At 40.8% G+C, this 20,353-nt stretch overlaps 1 protein-coding gene across 1 annotated transcript in view; it reads right to left on the bottom strand.

Moving 5' to 3' along the window:
• Positions 1-245: 245 nt before the first annotated feature.
• The window catches only part of slco3a1a (solute carrier organic anion transporter family member 3A1a), a 35,912-nt gene continuing 15,804 nt past the window's right edge, over positions 246-20,353 (bottom strand). The window contains exons 3-10 of the mRNA XM_070972785.1: positions 7,517-7,615; positions 7,160-7,432; positions 6,397-6,561; positions 6,107-6,305; positions 4,053-4,221; positions 3,326-3,498; positions 3,089-3,153; positions 246-2,039 (exon numbers count right to left, since the gene is read on the bottom strand). Of these exons, the coding sequence (XP_070828886.1) occupies positions 1,687-2,039; positions 3,089-3,153; positions 3,326-3,498; positions 4,053-4,221; positions 6,107-6,305; positions 6,397-6,561; positions 7,160-7,432; positions 7,517-7,615 (1,496 nt within the window). The 3' untranslated portion in view covers positions 246-1,686. The remainder of the gene's footprint in view (positions 2,040-3,088; positions 3,154-3,325; positions 3,499-4,052; positions 4,222-6,106; positions 6,306-6,396; positions 6,562-7,159; positions 7,433-7,516; positions 7,616-20,353) is intronic.

Here is a 20,353-nt window from a genome sequence, read left to right as displayed (position 1 = left end):
TCAATTTAATGCATTTGTTTTATATGCTATGGGTTGGTTTATTTGAATTCTTCATACAGGTTTGGTTTCCGCATGCCCATGCCCCTTCTTCAACTGAATCGTCCGTTTTCATCTTTGTTTTGTGACTTTTTGAATTTTGTTTGGCGTAAGCTGCCTCTGACAGAAGAAAACCAAACCAAACCACAGCTGCTGTCTAAAAACGACAAAGCCGACATACAAAGGAAGCAAAAACACTCAAATTGGAATCTATTTTCTGAAAAATAATTTATTTCCAGAGTAAAATAAATGATATGCTGCCATACAAAAAGTGTAAGAAAAGGGACAATGTCAAAACTGTAACTGCAGAGAGATCAGTGGAGCTGTAGGTTGTATGCGCCGGGCTGGGCTGAAGACGTGTCCGGGAATAAATTCAATGTGTTCTCTGTGTTCACTTTGTTTGACACGCGCTCTGTAATGTAGCATTTCTGTAAATTTCAACCCCAGATATTACAGGTTTGGAGACACAGTTTATGTTTTTTCTTTTTTGGTTTTGCCCCAATAATGCAACATACTCATCATCACTATGAATTGTCCCAAATCTTCTGTGGCATCAGACACAAACATCTCAGACAATGAGATCATATATAATCTATACTCTCCTCTCATAAACTGTCTAATTAAACATTCTGGGCCTAATGAAACAAATATATTACTCCTCATTTCTTTTACTTGAATGTCAAAACACAAAGAAATATTACTCTTGATTTTCTTTCTTTGCTCTTTCACTAGGTGCAAAAGTCAACAGAAAACATAATTAACAGTCTCACTGAACAATCCCTTATTAAGACATATTAGGCTGCAGATGCAAAAACAAAACATGGAAATGAAACAAAACTGCTATCGTGAAAAACAAACCTGCAGTCTAACACACAACTAGTGATAAACATGGACGTATCAGATGTGAATTGCACATTTGCACCTATGAGACAAGACCTCAGTCTAGTCTAAACAGTATGAAGAACAGTGCCTGTGATCCAGCAAGAGGACGACAAACTGAACAGTGCACGATGACGTGAAAACACCAGCTTGTTTAAAGTTATTAGACGTGATTTTCTGACAGTTAAAACATCTAATAGGCCACTATAATAACCCCCGTCCTCTTCTCTGCATTGACATAAAATGCATTAACTGATGAACTATTAGTCTGTAAACACTTGGCAACTTTTAAATATGAATAACTGAAGAACCACCCAAACTTTTTTTTGTTTTTTACCACAAAAATCTCTTTTTGAGAGAGCGACAGACAGAACACACAGTGCACTGACTGAAAGGAAACTGTCATTTTTCACACAGATCACTGGAATCATGACAGACCTAAAACAATATGGCAACTATAGTTGTGGTAGCATCATGTCCACTCACTAATAATCAACTAGGACTGGGCCAGACAGTACTGTAGTCGTCTTCTACCACCACGTCAACACAGGACAACACCTCGCTGATACGTAAACGACTAAAATGGACCCTTTCGACAGTTTAGCGAGCACGTGGAGCACAGTGGAGAGCCACATCTCCTGTGACCTGAAAAGGGCCATTAAATAGATTGCCTTTATCAAAAAACATTTTATTCTTTCAAGAAAAGAAGAATAAAATCATAAAATAGTCCTTTGAGAGAATGTCCACATTGTCCTTTGCTTGCGCTACGAACTATAAAACTGACTCCATATTTTCGCAAAACTCATGGTCCTCTAGATTGTATATAAACTTTGTCCTGTCCACTAGTTTGGGGCCGTCTGTGAGAGACGGGTAAAACTCAGCCGGCGACATGTGGCACTCGTGGCCTTTGATGTACTTCTTGTAGTTCCTGCGTAAGCAATACCATGTGGTGGTGTAGAGGAGGAAGGCGATGCCCTTCAGAATGATGGCGAGGCTCACGTACAGATGCCTGTAAGCTACGTTGTCGTACAGCAGGCAAGCGCCCTTATCGCCGCAGTCCGAGCTCCAGAAAAGGCAAGTGGAGTCGATGCCAGCGCCAAAGATCAGAGGAGGGGGGATGAATCCTGCAAACAGAAACACTGATGAGGCCACAGACTCTGATTCCACGACAGCTTTAAAGACTAGAAAAACGACTTTATGTGCATTCTAGGTCAATAACAATTCAATAGTTGGCCAGTTTCTTTCTTTTACTGATTTCTCTCTTTCTTTTCTTGACATGACGGACGTGCACTGTACCCAAACACTAATTGCTTCATATAAAATTTCTCTTCTCAAGTTTAAAAGCATGACCCACCAGAGGAGAGACTGTTTACCTCCCGTTACCCCCCCCAGGGTAAATACCGAACCTTAGAAGTCTGTCTTTCACTACTTTTCACCTTATAAATGAAATGAATTACAGAGAATTTTAGAATGTGAACGTCTCATCCCACTGGCTGGTTTTAAACTTTTAACTGGCCTAAATGAGACGACCTGATCAAATGAAGCTTATATAACCACTCTACAGTTACACACTGACTTTAAAACATTAAAGTTCAAATCATTCTTAAAGGAGTAGTTTGACATTTTTGATATTTCTTACCAAGAGTGAGATGTTAAGATTGGTGTCTCGCTCATATATGTACATTATTCAGCAGCGGGTAAGCTTAGCTTAGCATCAAGCCTGGACACAGGGAAACAGCTGGCCTCGCTCTATCTGGATGTAAGTCACACTGACGTGATCATGAATATTAAATATACTTTTTATCAGTGATTTGAGAATTATGCTCCTCCTTTCCTAAACACTTCCAAAAGACAGGATTCATTCAAAATAATATCACGTTTGGTCCCTTTTGCATATAGTTTACCAGCATGCCTGGATAACTCAATTTAGACTTAATCTCATTACTCCTCCCACAGCTGGACGTGCTTTTGTTTTTCCACTGTCATCAACAGTAATGTGTGCCATTGATCTGATTTGTTTCTTCTCTATTTGGAGATACATATAACGAAGGAAGCATCTGAGGTCGAGTTCTAGTGAATCAGTCTTCCACAGTAGCAAATGCAACAAGTGTGAATACTGAGACAGACCCATAGCATCTAAAATTAGGAAGTCATCTTTGATAAAAGTACTTACCGAGGAGTCGTAGCAAAAGAAACAACACTCCGAGTGCGTATGATTTCAGCTCAGGGCTCACAGTCCTTCAAGAAAAGCAGGTAGAATAAGTGATTATGTTTTGTTTTCCTTTTAGATTCTGTGCTCACAAACGATTTGGTGCTGCACACACACGCACGCACGCACGCACGCACGCACGCACGCACGCACGCACGCACACACACACACACACACATAGGTTTCCATCCACAAACAGACCTGATTAGGATGATAACAGAGGGCGTCTGGGCCATGGCTCCCACCAGGCTGCAAGCACAGATCACACACAGGAAGATGAGGAAAGCCTCCTGGCAGCCTGGCGTCGGACATTTGCCTGGAACCGCTGTCGCGAATTCAGTCTCAGCAGACACACAAGCGCATCCAGTCAGGTTCTGCGGAGGGCAAAAGACCATTCAAGACCCGTTTGAACAAACACAAGAAATCAAATTACAGGGAAAACAACTTATTTTCACTTTTTTTTTCCACATTTGGAGGAACGCCTCGCGGCAACAGAACTGCTCAGTGATCTGTGCTTGATTTCAGCACTTTAAAAGCAATAAAATTAAACTGCTGTAACTGCAGCAGCGAGACAACAGTAACAGTGACATTTTGTGCTGCTGAGCTGAGAGAAATTCTCTCTGCATGTGATTTGAATATAGAGGACACTAATCTGCAGTCGGCATCTGATCTCCAAAGAACCACAGTAAAACTTGATTGCCCAGCATGTGATAGCTGACGACAGAACTATGAAATACTGTGACTCTTTTACTTTGAACTTTCATATCAAAGTATACAGAACATCTTAATGAATTCAAAGAAAAGTTTGCGTCATCTGCAGTTGGTTTAGTAGTTCTTCTGTGGTGCAATCAGGAGGATAACTATCCCTCAGTAAGACTGTGATTTTTCTTTACTGATTCCTATCAGAAGCTGGTCTTAGGGTAAGAACCTGAGAGATCCTCGATGTGGTCTCAACGCCGCCTGTGCGGGTGCAGCCGGCGAAGCAGGCAGACAGGTAGGTGACGCCGTTGGAGCCACACACGGGGCTGATGGAGGAGGTGAAGCAGTTGCAGTGACTGATGCACTGAGCTTCTGGCTTCTCGCCCACCTGCAGAGTCCTGAACAGAGATACATAGAGAAAGCTGAGCATCCTCTCCCGCTGGAAGTACCAACTATATCCGTATGAGGCACAAACAAAATCGAAGAAGCACTCTCAGCCCTTTATCACTGATACTATGGGCCTCTGGTCCAATTTTAACATCTCCATGGAAACTGCACTGCACAGCTAAACCTCTTCTGGAGCAGGCTGGGTTCAGGCTACCACATGGAAAAGCAGTGAAGGCCTAAAGTCAGTATTTCTACAGGACCACCATACAGACAAAATACTGCTTTCACACTGAAATGACAAGAAATAAAGGCAACAATCCAGCTGGGTATCAAACCTTAACACCGGTCAAGTATCTGTACCCTGGACTCATAAAGGATGAAAATGAATACTATTTAACTGGATCTGTGAAAACCCCTGTAATGGAAATTCTTCTTATTCATCTTCTCTGTTAATCGTAAGCATTTACTGTCTTAAAGCCAAATGAATAACTATGTCATATGATTAGGTGTGTGTGTGTGTGTGTCATAATCTGTTGACCATGACATTTTCATTATCAATTGATCTACAGAGTATTTTTTGATGAACAGATTAACCATTTGATCCGTAAAAAATGTCAATAACAACATGTTTCTGATGTCTGATAAATAAATCTTAACAGGATACTTAGTTTAATTTTCCATTTCTGCTTTCAAAAATGAAAACAAAACACTTGACCGAATTCCAGAATTGTTGCTGATTAACTATTTATCAATTGAATAATCAATTAATTGAATAATTGTTGCAGCTTTAGTTGTGTTGCACTATAAATAATTATGACAACATATAATAACAACAAGCTGACAATGAATCAATCAATTGAATTAGAAATTTACAGTTTGAATGATGGAAAAGTCTGAATTTGACAAAAATTTAGATTTTTCCATCATCATTTTTCCTTCATAGAGTTTGCATTTTGAAAAGCTTGCCTTATTTTGTTAAACAGAAAACATTTTCATATAAAACATATTCATATTCCTCAAAAATCTAATTCCCAGCTCCTGCAAAAAAAAATTAATAAGCGCCTCTGTCTGTATGTAAATCAGCCAGTAGTTACAGTCTACCAGTTAATCATTATTAACCTCAAAAACATGTCCTGTTGAATAATAATTTGGCCCTAAACTCTTTCAGAGGACTGGAGGGCGATTCAGTGAGGTCTGTTGCATTCGTATTCAGTCTGCGCAGCCCTGAGCAACACGAGGTCACTTTCTGAATAGAAAATCTTTTATAGAGTCCATGAGATGACACAAAGTTGTTTGAATAAAAAGTAAGCCCACTGCGGCCCAATGACTGGCAGTGATAAGAATTTTTATTAACACATTTAGACCATCAGCACTTCAACTCTAATAAAGTCCTCTAACCTTGGCAGCAGCTTTTCACAGCACATTTTTATTTATTAGAATAACTGGATCCTTATGACAGGGCACAAACCTTCACATTCCTTTCATGATATAGGTTATAAAAACTCACTGGTTTTCAGGGATCAACTATTTCTTCTTATTTTACATAAATACTCTGTAGCAGCTAAACTGGAAAATCCAGTCCATCATAAGACCAGTTATCCAAGAAGTGAGACCAGAGAAGTTTCAGACAGCGTGACTACGTTGCGCTCACTGATGAAGTCACTTTAACTAGTTAAACATATATTTATATAACAGAATAATACTTCTCTAAGCCAGTGGTTGCCAACTTTTTTGGGTTGTAAACTCCTTAAAACAAAGAAATGTCTACTTATGGCTTGAATATTGTTTATTGTAAGAAAAAAGTAAATGCGTTTTTTCTTCATCTCAGAAATATAGCCTCACCGTGTGTTCAACTTTAAATACAAATGGCCGCCACATATTCTCTCTCTCTCTTACCTGTTGGCGTATGGGACCGTCACTCCTGCGACAGGACCGGTGTCACAGCCCAGGAACAGGAAGGAGACGTAGCAGGCGGTGGAGATCAGGTTGACCAGCATGGCCATGCGGATGGCTCCCAGCGCCGACAAGTTCAGCTTCTTCACCAGCAGGCCGCCCATGAAGATCCCCAGACATGCGCACGGAATGGCTGTCATCCCTTAAAAATAAAGCGGTGCCAAAACGCGTTTGTTATATCGTTATACACATACGCTCCCGTGCATGTGAGTGAGCGCTGTGTGAACACACACCTAGCAGCTGGTTTGCAGAGGTGGTGGTGAGGTTGAACTGCTGCTCGAGGTATTTCCCCAGAAAGGCTGCAAAGCCAGCCACGACTGCGATCTCCATGCAGGCCGCCAGGATGATGCAGGTGAACACCGGGTTCGACAGGAGGTGCTTGGTCACCTTGGGGATCACTAGTGGTGAAGAAGTAAGGAGGAATCGACCATGAACATCCAAGCATGATGATTAGCAGCACAAACGTGACTCTCTTGTTGTTGTTGTTGTTGTTGTGTCTTTTTGGCACTTGATTAAATTAGTTTAGTGATCAAATAACACAAATAATAAACAAATTGCTTGCCAGAGCAATGAACAGTATTACTAGTATACTAGTTAATGCATCAACAGTAATAATACTACAGTAATATATATATATATAATAATGACTGGGGATAATCTGCATAATGAGTACAGTAAATTTTGCCACTAACACTTTTATTTGAATAACATTTTCAGCATGGTATTTTTCATTGTGGTATAACTACTTTTATTTAATTAAAAGGAGCTGAATAATTCTTATACACTGAGCTGGTCTCACCGCTTCTAGCTTCTACCCATTTTAGACCAATTCCAATAAACTTATAGTTTAACATTTTAATTCTTATATAGAAATATAGAAAATACATTCATCAATATATATCCTGTATTTTAAAAGGTTTTTACATTTACAGCATGTGAATTTTCTTTGCATGGCAACACTGCAGTACAGTACAGTCCAGGATGCTGCACACTCACCCCTGAGTTGCTGACAGCAGGTGGGGCTGTTGGCAGGCTCGTGGTTGCATACCACCCCGTTGCTGGACTTAGGAGTCTCGTAGTCTGAATTGAGAGAGGGAGGAAGCATAACCTGCTCACTGTCGGCCCCCTCCTCTCGCTCCCTGGTCGGCAGTGACTGAGGGAAGCCAAACATGAGAAGAGCTGAGCAGAAGAGTAAGGCACCGCACAGGAGGAAGCCTGCCCACCAGGCCCCGATCCACCGCGGGTCATCTGGAGTGATGCCCAGCTTACCTGGTGAGAGACACAGCAGAAGTCAGCACACCTCAAGCACAGAGAAACGCTTGAAAAAACACTGAAGAGAGAGAGTAAACTCACTGGTGTCAATGAAGACAGCGTCCACATAGAACTTAGTGCAGAGGGAGCCGAGGATGAAGCCACAGGCTGGCCCAAACACCAGCGTGGAGAAGAGGATTCCTGCACAAAACAAATACCAACTTGAATGATTGGTGTTGCCTTCATTCACCTGACACTCTCAGAAATATGTTCATAGCGTCAAAAACAAGCCCCAAAACGAGTGGGAACAGACATAAATATTGTTCTGCAGGTCACCAACAAATATCATGAGATGCTCTGTATAATACTGTTAATCTGGATGATGCTGGAAAACATCTCTGGTAAGCAAAAACATACACAAGGGATGCTTTATACCATGTGCAGGCAATGTCCCCATGATTTCAATAAACTGAATGAACCTCTGCACATACAGTAAACTGCTGATGATTTGTGATGCTTGTTGTGTTGAACACATGGATAGTGTTTTATTGTGTTTGTTGCCTATATTGGCAAGACACACTTCCCGCTCTGGTGGGACACATTTTATTTTAAACACATGTTAAAGCCCAGCGCAGCATGCAACAAAGTCAGTGAGTTCATGAATGACTTAAAAAACACATTTAAAAATCAACATTTTATCATGAATGCAAAGCAACGTCTTGGCCACTTGAATATGAGGCAGCAAACAGGCAAATATTTTGTCTGTCATGAAAGATCAAATCAGCGAGCGAATCAGGTAAAACCACAAGGGGAGTGCAGCAGTGGTGACAAAACACACCATCCGTGCGCTCATTACGATCACATGGCTCAGCTTTCTCATCCTCGCAGGGTAACACACCGAACAAACAAATGCAAACAGACTGTGAGTAAGACACCTGACATCACAAACCAGTTTTTTGTTCTAATCTGCTCTAGTGGGCAGCTGGAGATAAAATGTGGAGCTTGGTCCAAAATCCTCATTAGAACGCTGTCAGTGGGGTGAGAGTCTGGCGTGTAATTCAGACTGCAGGCAGATAATGAAGACTCAAAGCTCAATTTGGGAGACAAATTTCTCCCTGACTGTAAGTCCTGTGATCTGTCATAGGCCTATTATTAGACTGCAGTATGGAGCGTTGGACTGTATCTGGCACACAGCGACAAACCGGATCTAAGTTTGACCGCTGCTACTCACAAGAACAGCAATGCTAGCTTCAAATTACCATCAAAATAAGATAAAATCATCTCTGCTATTCCACTTCCTCCTCCGGCCCTGCAGTATGAGAAACATCCCCTTTACTGGCTGCAGGTTGGCCTGCACATCGCTGCTATCAGCACAGCGTCTCCAGTAAGATATTGTTCCAGTGCCAGGAGCAGCCACTTAATGAACAAGCGTGGAAACTGTGACTAAGCTTTGTGCGTCTCTGCTAGTGTTGAGAGTGAATACCGGGCCTGCTTCCTGCCTTGACCACCCACATAGGAAGGGAGTCAACATGTTGACATGATTGTGGCCTCTTTCACATTCATTTCACATAGTTTATTCTTCACATAAAGGAAACAGACAGGTGTGGCTCACTACCTATGGTATTAGACGTGACGAGGAGTGAAACAAAAGAGAAACGGGCTTTCATCTTGGGATGTGAACATGCTGTCTTACTGTTTCACAAGCGTAAAGCTGAAACATCTTTGCGGCTGACACTCAGACCAGAACGGAAATGAACAGCGTGTCCATGAGGCGCCAGAGCTTGACAGGTTTTTACCTCTTTCTTTAGCTACCTTCTGAAGTTTTGTTACAAGAAAAGAAGGCAGGTCAGACCAGGCTATGGCTCATTTCCTCTCTGACTGCCAGACTGACAAATCAAATCAAAGTTTAAAACAATTGAGCTCAAACGACAGTGCTGAAGCACCTCTAACATACACAGATGATATCACAACCACAGACACATGCAGACACATAGGAAAGAGCTAGAGTGGCTAGTCACCAATGAAACTGCGCAGTTTGACAGCATTCTCATGAAGGAGGGCTGCAGTCAGTGTGACTAGCAAATTTGCCTGTGGTGTTGCAAATGAGGCCTGTGCACTCTCTGTTTCGAGTGTTTCCTTAGAAACTGAGTGTTGTCTCCTCATAGCAACAACATCACAATTGCTTTCACCACAGGAAACCTCAAAGAGGAAACACAGTCAGTGAAATCACCTTGCAGGAGATGTTGGCTCAGCTAGCCCACGAGTCCACGACCACTGAGAGGATTAATGTTTCCACACAGATCCGTGCCTACCCCCGGTTACTTTAAGAAACTCTGTCTCCTTGATGATAACATTGTGCCACAGCACGAGCCTCACATGTGGAAAAGATCACTAATCTACGAGGAGCCGTGCGTCCTTATCGAGCTGCTGCTTCTGCACGGGAAACAAGAGGAACACAATTGGTGTGGTCGTAATCTTCACATGAAAAATGAACTAAAATATTTTTTATTTTTACTTTTCTTGGTCAAAAAAAGGTCAAAGCCGGAAGAAGAAAAATGTGCAGCAAGTTCAATATCTCACAATGAGATTAAGCTAGCATGAACATGAACTGGATCTTGTAGTCAAAACACAAGCAAAGCCTCAAGTCCAACACTGCTTCAGTACAGTTTCCCTCTACCAGCTGGAACCTAAGCTTCTTAATGTGACGTGCTCAAGATAAAAACAATCTTTTTACCTTTTTAGGTGCAGCTACATGCAAACTTGACCAAATCTCTGGTTAGATTTTCCAGTTTGCCTTAAAGGAATAGTTCAACATTTTGGGAAACATGTTTATTTGCTAGCTTGACGTGACTTAGGTGACAAGATCTTTATCACTTCCATGTCTGTCCATTGAGTGTAGAGCTAGAGGCGGGAGCTGATTAGCACAAAAAGTAGAAGCGGGGGAAACAGCTTGTGAGGCAACCAGGAAGTCACTGTGTCTGGTCAAGAAATAGTCAGGCACATTACCTCCCAAGAAAACCATAACCTTTCATTATTGTTAAGAGTAGCAAGCAAGCGGTTTCATAAATTCTGTTAACCATCCAGACATGAGAATGACACTGACTTTCTCATCTAGCTACAAATGCGGTAAATGTGTAATAGCCAGTCACAAATTAGCTTAGCTTAGCAAAAGACTGGAAAAAAAGAGGAAACAGCTAACATGTTAGCTTGTCTCTGTCCAAGAAACAGGATGGAAAAATAACAATTTCTAAGGAGTTAGTGACCATTACTTGATGAACAATTGTTTATCTGTCTGTCAAGCACTTTGTAATGCAATTAGTGGGCCTTCACCTAACTTCTCCTAAATCCAATAACTGTCATTTAGGCTAGCTGTTTGCTTCCAGTCTTTATGCTAAACTAAGCTAAGCTAACTACTTCCAGGCTCCAGCTATGTACTTTCCACGCAGATATAAGCATTCAGTCTTCCCATTTAAGGTTATTTTTAAATAAAATATTTTTAAATTTTTATTGTGTACAGGCATGTACATGTCATGTGACCATAAATTAGGCCTGCTTTGGAAAGTTTCATGTGAAGGATTTCCCTTGGCACAAACTGACGAGCTTGGATACTGTTATCACAACCCTCTATTCCCCATCCATGTCAGTGCCACACTTATTCTTTCTCCTTATCATATTTCAAATAACCGACCCTTGCTCTCAGGCCACACATAAAAAAGACAACTGTGCCTGTAAAGGGACATATTTCATGTTTGTCACAACAGAGTTAAGATGGAGGAAAAAAAAAGAAAACCTAAGTTAAGCACATTAAATCTCCATGAAGGACAATACACGACCACAGCCATGGGTATAATCTTTGTAACACGCTACTTTGGCAAACCGCTTCTAAATCCCCTTCCCCTTCCAGCGGTTCTGTTACGAGATAAGTACAAAACAAACTAATTTGCTCATGTTGTAGTTCGCCCGAGCCTTTTAGTATCCTGTGAATTATACTCTCAGGGGAGCATGTCAGATGTAATTCAATAACAAAGCTCAGCTCTAGTGTTTTTGTCTCCCTCTAATTTGTTTAGAGACCAATAAAAAAGGCTGGGAATGCAACTGTCCATGAGCCTTGTCCTTTTCCGGATATTAATTAACCCACAGATGCATCACGTATCCCACACGAACATTTGGAGAGTTACCTTAAATACACAAATGAATGTACAAATGCCTATGCATTCCCTTGAAAAACAGATGAATGGTTTTGTGTCCTGTGTAAGCTGCTGATCAGGGTCAGTATTTCACACACAGCACTTGTGATTTAGGTGACTGATATCAAGCTATTTATCGTCACACTTTTCACACAGCATTTCCTTTTAAGTACATGACCACATATAAGCACCTCAACCCTATATACCTTCGTAATGGTTCAGCCAAACCACTATGCAAAGATTAAGCCATAGTAGAGGAGATGATAACATGACAGGCTGCACTCTTCAGAAAATCACGCCTGAGATTAATGTGGAGCCAGGTGAAACCAGTGAGAGGCTGAGTTAATGCTGTTCAACACAGATACAGGGTCCTCCATAAAGATAATGGGCATTTAAGAAGTTGCAAAACGCAGTTTGTAGAGCAGGGTTTGAGATTATAAATTAAACGTATGTGAAATGTCAAATGCATTACTCCTGCACCCTCCACAGTTTATTTCCTGCTCTCACTGTACAAAAGGAATTCCTTCTCCTCCATTAATCCTGCTCAAGTTGGCTCAGTAATCCCCTGAGCTAAATAAGAGCAGAGGGACAGTGCGATATGGGAGGCCAAACAGCTTGTGCCACTTTCACAAGGGGCCAGACTGAAACTGAGAGTGAGCTAAATGATTACTAAAGATAAAGCTAAGAGCCAGAGTCTTGGCTCTGGGACCTAAACATGAGTTTATGTCAGAAGGTCAACTGACTCTTGGGACAGAGGAAATGCATTAAGCAGACATAAGAATTCAAGGTTACATTCTATAAAGTTACAGCTTTCAAACAAAAACCCTGTCTTCCTCCTCTGCCTTACATCAGGTCATAACATCCTCTGTGTGTAAAAGTGTAAAGACATTTGAAGACTGAAGAGACCCAGTAGAAACAGGCCAGAGATGTCAGACTGAGCACAGGCCATTTTCTGCATGTGAATTTTAAGTATCACTCACAATGACAGTTACACAAAAGATTCAGACTAGACCTCTTTACTCACACGCCACACCTAACAACATTCATCTGCTTCCTGGCAATACTTCCTCTACTCTCATCAACTGCACAGGAACTGTAAACTTTTTCTGGTTTGTGAAAGAAACACTACTATGCAGTGCACTGGGTTTAATAGATTGAAGACATTTTCACTGGGAAAGAGCACAAGCATTTTAAATTAACATTTAATGACCAAAGCTTTTCATGGATCCAGTTACATTGTATCTATCTTAATAATATTATATCCTTGAATGTTAGCTGGTTATTATGTGCTAGCACATTGTTAGCACACATGTTATTAGCTGTTATTGTTAGCTTGTATATTGTCAGCTGATGGTGTAAGCTGTTATTGTTAGCTTGTATATTGTCAGCTGATGGTGTAAGCTGTTATTGTTAGCTTGCAGTTGTTAGCTGATGGTGTTAGTTGACATTGTTAGCTTGCATTTTGTCAGCTTTTGGTGTAAACTGTTATTGTTAGCTTGCATGTTGTTAGCTGACGTGTTAGCTGGTTACTGTTGGCTAGCATGTCAGCTGATTAGTGTTAGTTAGCATGTTGTTCGCCGACGGTGTCGGCTGCTGATGCTGTAGATAAAGTGTTAAGGGGAGGTAGATAGGGAAGATTGACTGATGGGCTGGACCACATGCTGACAGTGATGGCAACATGTTAGTTAGCTTAACATGTTTTGACAGTTGTTATCTGGTGATGTGAGTATAGCTTGCTTTAGAGGGCTGTGTTGAATGAGGTGAGTAAAGCTTCTGGCACTTTTCACAGATGTATTGATAACTGGTTGCACTTTTGTCCTGCCTTTCATAGTTCCTCACAAACACATTACCATGCCACTGTAGCCAGACTACCACAAGCTGGGCAATAAATATGTGTGAAGTTCTGCACTCAAAATCACTAATAAAACAATAAAGAGCATTAACCTCACAAGCCTGAGAGGGACATGTATGGTGGCTGAGCAACTTCATACAATCTACTGATGTCATTTCCTGCACCACTTCAAGTGATCCATTTGTGAAAGAAACCATCACTGTTTATCATCCATGTGCTAGTGTGGGTGAGGATCTTAGTGCTCATCAATGTGTCCATCAGTGCTCTGTTGTTAAGGGAGTCAGAGGACACTGTTGAGTTTTAAGGATTAGTTGTAGAAGTTGCTTCAACTGGCTGCAAAGAGACAAAATAACTAACAATATTTAAATTATTTTATTACACACATAAAAGAACAAAAAGTGGTAGAGTCGCCCACACGTCATCTTCTTCCACATAACATCAGCGTATAGTCTGGCAAATCACCAGAACTGTGAAAAAGACAGAACATAAGACTTTGACCTTAGAGATAATTCGTGCCTTGCTGGTCTGTGGGTTTATTTTAGCAGGTCAGTACTTTACACTTACTACAGTGACTTCCTTAACTATCTGCACACAAGCTGTTAAAAAGACTCACATCAGCAAGTGTGTGCCATTTTAACGAGCATCTCATAAGAAAATGCATTTTGACATCAGGTCTTAGTACGTCAAAAAAAGCCAATTGACATAATTTGTGGTTCTCAAATTACTGCCTACTACTACATCTGCTAATGACACAGTGAGACTCTGCTACACACCTACAGTTACTGACTCTGCATGTTTTCAACTGAGATCAGAATAATCAGTCTTTCTCAATTCTGTTGATGCTAATCAGGTGTATTGAATTTATTTTAGGAAAAATAAATGGATGAAATGAAACTTCAAATAAGGAACTGGCTGCTCAGCCTCTGTAAAGTTCTGTCTCTTTACATTTTTTTTTGTTTTTTCTTTCGCTGTCACATCTGATCTCATTCTCAAAGTCATTTGTCTTCAGGCACTCTGAAGGGGAACTGACAAAATTCTTATCTTACATTTCGCAAAGAAAATCTCTTATCTCTGGACAGTACAACCAACAGTCTAACCCTGCAGACTTATCTGCGCTGACTTGCTGACACTTGGTTGACACTCATGATATGATCCTGCGAACAAAAACAAACTTCCTGACCAGAAATGAGACAATTTAAATGAATAAATGACCATGTGATCGGAGTATGACATCAGTTTAGATGCCTCGCTCACACAAGGTAAAAGTCATGCAAAAGTCGCCTCTAAGGTGAAGTCTATTTTGATGAGGTACAGAGGATATTAGAGGCTACCAAATCTTCACTGATCCATAAGTAAGGACTAATAGCATTAGGCGGCGGCTTTCACCCCAGCAAGTGAAGCCTCAGCCCACCTGAGTGGCTTTTAGTATCAACGTCAACATCAGTTGTCTAAGAAAACATTATTCACACTGAAGGCAGGGAGACTTACTGGGCCTTAAAAATATCTCAGGAATCATGTATGACAAATGTTTGCATTTTTGTACATTTAGTAAAGAGATATTTAACCCATATCTCCAAAATGTCAGCAGCCCTGTTTTCAGCTTTGCAATGCATTTTTCAGACAATCCAACAAATTTTACAAGGTTTATTTGGCTATAGCTTGTGGTTTATTGATGAATCAGTGGAGTATTATCCTGATTCATTCTTTTTGTTTATGAAATACAGGAAAAAACCATAATTTTCCAATAGCCAAAGTTAATGTATTCAACTTCCTTATTGTATCTGATGAACAGTGAAAGACCCCCAAAATATTCAGCTTAATCCGACCGAATATACTTTATGTAAAGCATCAAATCTACACATTTGTGAATTGGAAACGTCAAACATTTGGCTAAAATAACTAGCAAAATGATTCCTGATGATCTGTCTGTTGAGCGACTAATTAATGATCAACTCATTGTTACAGCTCTAAATGAACGAGTGAAGCTAAAAAAAAATTGAGATGGCTTGTTGGTCAGTCGTACTCGACAGTAACCCTGTTGGCTCTGCACAGCCATGACCTAAATAACAAGCCAAAGCTTAAAGTAGGCTCTCAACTCACATTCAAATGGCATTATGTCAGGATCATCCTGCTTTAACTTCCGCTTGCGTCAAATCATGTAAAATTTGAAACCACCCCTCCAAACACGTCCGGATGCAATCTGATATCAAAACAACGTCTTCTAGTCTAGTCAGTGTCTAACTTGCACTGGAGCAGACGAGGGTCAGAACAGTTTCACTCATGCCATATGGCCACTATATAAAAAGTGCAGCTTAAGGACATGTTTAAAACTATTAGCAGTTTGACCCTGAGGATGAGCAGTGGGGTTACTGCAGAGCTTTGTCCGGTTCTGCGGCCGGCCGACACACCGGCTTCTCAGCGGCTCTCTTCCCCTCGACACCCTGTCACGTTAAGCCGAGCTCTGGCTCAATCTAAGCCTCCGTGAGGTCACAGCCTGAAATGGGAGGTCAACGTCGGGCCTCACTGAAGGCTTTGGGACCTCATATTGTATCTGCAGTCTGTTTTAACAGACTCCTGATATGAGTCTAGACTGCTTGTAACAAGATTATTTTTATACAGCAATCAGATGGCTTTTACTGAACCTAAATGTACACAAGATGGTTTTACTACATAATCTTTAACTTATCACAAAACACACAATTGTTCTACACAGATGCCAGCATCTCCGCTGCTTCAGTGCTGTATGTATAAATATTACTCAGGAAATGGCACTTGAAGTAATATTTAAAGCAGAGTTACAGCACAAATATTTCATTCACTAGTAATCTTTTCAGACAGATCAAAATACTGTCCAACTCTTCTGTACCAGGTTTATTTTGTGTATACCTTATATTCTTAAAAATGATATTTTCTGAACATTCATGGATTCAAAAAAGATGAAAACCTATATATTCAATATAGCCATGTTTTTTTAAAACACGTGTTTATTAGAGTTTAAATGATGAGTTGATTAATCAATGAGTCGATCAACAGAAAATGAATCAACTATTTTGATAATCTGTCATTTCTTAAACAAAAAGGCCAAATTTTCTGGTTCCAGCTTCTCAAATATGAGTATCTGCTGCTTTTCTCAGTTTTCTATAATTGTAAATTTTATATCTTTGTTGCTCAGGCAAACAAGGCATTTAAAGACATGACCTTGGACTTCCTTTTAATGATGACAGTGCAAATAATCATTTGTTGCAGCCTCACTGTTTACATTGCTTCATGATATTCATACCAACTGTGTAATATCAGACATTAAAAAAGCAGTAAACACTGACTGAGGATCAGACCTCTGTCCTGTTTTATAATTCAGGGGCTGCGACAGCCGAGCTGCCACATCCCATGACTCTTTGGATGACAATACACAGAAAAATCACTTAAGTAAAACACAGTGCAGCGGGATGGGAAAAAACTGTTTTATGGAGGGAGCTGGAACAGTGAGGCCCTGTCATGGAAATAAATGCTTTTTTAATCTTAATAAAAAAAAAAAAAAAAAAAAAAAAAAAATATCAACATCCGGCACTCTTGCATTATATAAGACAGAGTGAAGCCATCACATTAAACTTTGGAAAGAAACAAACTGTGTGTGTGTGTGTTCATATTCTGTATGGGTCTCCTTACGGATAAATATTGGAGAGGAACACTTAATTTGATGATAAAAGCAGAAAAAAGGCAAAGTCAACAAACAGACGTGAGGGAAATAAAAAAAAAGAAAAAAAAAAAAGGAATGACTGTTCAAAAAGCGTTCATAAAGAGTTCAGCACACAGTACCAAGAATGTTGTTGATCAATACCAGAGACTCAAAACTGACCTTTAGATGAGCTTTTTTACAAACTCTTTATCAGGCCAACACTCTGTTTTGGGTCAAACATTCTCAGCCAAAAGGAATCTCAAGACTCCGTGTTAAGCATGACATTAAAGGCCTTTCACACTCATTCACATGCTTTCAGTTATTTTGATTATTAGCTTGAAGGTGAGCAGAGCTGCATGCTGGAATTATAAGATGCCACCAGACTCCAGGAATCGCTACATATGATAAATGTGTCACCTGTCTGGACCTGAAAGGTGCAACAAAGCTGACAAGAGAGTCAGGAAGATGTCAGTCAAGCACAGCCTGCACACGCCCCCACAGTCCTGAGACGTATTCTAATAGGTGTTTTTCATGGAAGACATTTTGACATGTCACAGTAGAAGAAGATATAAATGCTTCAGTTTCAGGGTCTTGGTATTGCCGGCTCATTGTCAGCATGCACAATAACAGAACAGAACAGAGGCAGCCTTTTTAGTAACACCTGTGCTTTTCCAACTGTGACGAATCAAAATGCCTGCAGTGAAAAGGGCCAAGATAATTCATATCACCTGTGTAGGTGTAGCATGGGTTTAATACTTTAAACCCAAGTGTATCAATTACTGTGCAACAGGTTGATCAAAGTGAGTAGTACTTTAACTGTTTCCATCAATGGGAGAAAAGAACATTTCAGTGTCACTGGGAATACGAGCTGGAACCTTTTCCAAGAAGTTTAGTCTAATGTCATTTGCTACGGAAGCTACTCCTGATCCTGTTGGTGTTATTTACTCACCTTTAGCCAATTAACGCACGCACGCACGCACGCACGCACGCACGCACGCACGCACGCACGCACGCACGCACGCACGCACGCACGCACGCACGCTCGCATTTCCATCACTGCAAAGGACATCACATTGATTTACTTTCATTTCTTACCCTAACCTTAACCCAAGTCTTCACTGAAACATTATGATGACTTGTGTTTTGTTCTCGTAAGTAAGGCGACTGTGCAAGCAGATTTATGTCCCTCACATTACAATGTGAGTAATATACGTCCACACACACATTTCAAATAGGGTCATAATAAAACCAGCTGTATAACAACATATGACAATTTAATCATAGTGTTCATCAAACAGATTGGAAGCTCATATTCTTTTGTGGAGAAAATCTGTTTGTGTTGAACACACTGCTGTAAAATGCTGATGCAGAGTTGCTTCTACTTTTCTAGTTAAGTGAAGGTAGCTCAAAACATGTGCTAAACATTTTCTTGTGAGTGTTCACACTGTCCCGAGTCTGCCTCTAATCAGGTTCTTCTTCTACGTCGTAGGTCAATGGCATTAGACTGCTTCAACCTGACATCCACTAGCTTAATCTCGGAGTCCAATTAACCTTGTGTCATCACTCTCCAACTATTCCAGGAAGCAGTAAAAGCCCTCATTAACCTAAATGTCATCAGTAATAGTCAGCTCTAACTGAAGTCCACTTGTTTTTGTTTCATGTTCCACAGATTTAAATCCACACTGCTAATTAATGAAATGATCTTCATTGTGAGGACCCAGACACACCATTATAACGATCAATGTTTTAATTCACTGTTCCTGTGAATCAGTGCTGCCAGGTCTTCACTGCAAACGATGCGAGCTTCGACCACTGTTACAATAATAATGATGATTTCTGTTCCATAAGATTACATAAAGAGTCCGGGCATGTTTTCAAACAGGGCAATGATGCGATGCTGAAAGCTCAGAGGAGTCGACCAGACTGCCAGCTCTGTGAGCATCGGGTCAGCAGAGGAGGGAGGGAAGAGGGAGGGAGACAGAGGGTGAGAACGGCGGGTAGACAGTGAGTAGGAGTTAATGTAACAGAGCAAAGCCTTGTCATTCTGCCCGGCTACAGTGATCTGTTTGTGATCCTGCTTCAGATGTTTTACTGGAGCTGAGACAGAGTTACCCACCGTCTCCTTTGTTGGGCAGTTGGGTGGTAGGAGGAAGGCATGGTGGAGCAAGGGCACAAGTCCAGAGCGTGTAGGTCTCTGCTGGAGAGCTGCAGCTGCTCTATTGAAGATGAGGAGCACGGAGAGGTTAGGGACTCTTTCACAGCAGCTGGTTACAGCTTCTCCAGCAGGTGGCTTGGCTTAATTATCAGGATAGAGATGCCAACAGCCTGTTTCCCCCTTTCTCCAGGAACATGTGGAAAGCAGGCGCACAATATAAGTACGATTGCCACCAATTACAACGGTGTCCAATTGTGCTGCATCCTGAGGAAAAGGAGAATCAATGGGGAAAAGCCAGATGTGGGAGGTGGCTCGATGAGGAAAAAAGTTGAATGAGAAGGAAAGAGCCATAAGTGGAAGTATAGTTGAAAACAGAATCTAAATATTAAGATGTTTTTTCTCTGGATGTGTATCACAATACATCGAGTATAAACAAATTCACTAATGAAACTGATGCAGTGAACTATAGTCTAAGGATGGGGTTCAATAGCAATTCGTCTCATCTGAATCCAAGCCGAGCCGACAAACTGCACTGGCGCCATATTTTGTCACATTGTCACGAATACCACTATATCGCAGAAATACCCTCAAATATCACATCATTCTTGGGCCATATCACCCACCCTGAGTGTAGAGTGGGTCTTCAATGTCTAACAAATGATCTTGGACAGAGTACAAACATTAGCTTGCAGAGAGTAAACTGACATCAGCCAAGACATTCATTTTGACCTTTTGAGTTATTTATAGAATTAACATTAATTAGCTGCAGATGTTGTTTGTCATTTTGATATGAGAAGCTAAAACTGAGAGGCTTGCCACCTGAACGTTTTGTACATCGATCTTGGACGATAAAAAGGTTAGGGTTAGGGGTTAGGGTGAATAGTGAGGATTGCTAAAAGATTCAATAAGAGATTTGTTGGCCTCAGGGATTAGTGAATCCTGGTATGTTACTGGCTGGCAGCCACATCCTAAACTACCACAATTTTATGACACAAGGACGGTATTACAATATGATTCCGCTAAAAATTGATAAACATCATTGAATTATGACTGAGCCCTGCAGAGCCAT

The sequence above is a fragment of the Chaetodon trifascialis genome, chromosome 10 (genome assembly GCF_039877785.1).
Source record: "Chaetodon trifascialis isolate fChaTrf1 chromosome 10, fChaTrf1.hap1, whole genome shotgun sequence".
In the NCBI taxonomy this organism is placed as follows: Eukaryota; Metazoa; Chordata; class Actinopteri; order Chaetodontiformes; family Chaetodontidae; genus Chaetodon; species Chaetodon trifascialis.
Note: the sequence above shows the minus strand (reverse complement) of the source record. Positions and strands in the feature narration are given on the sequence as shown.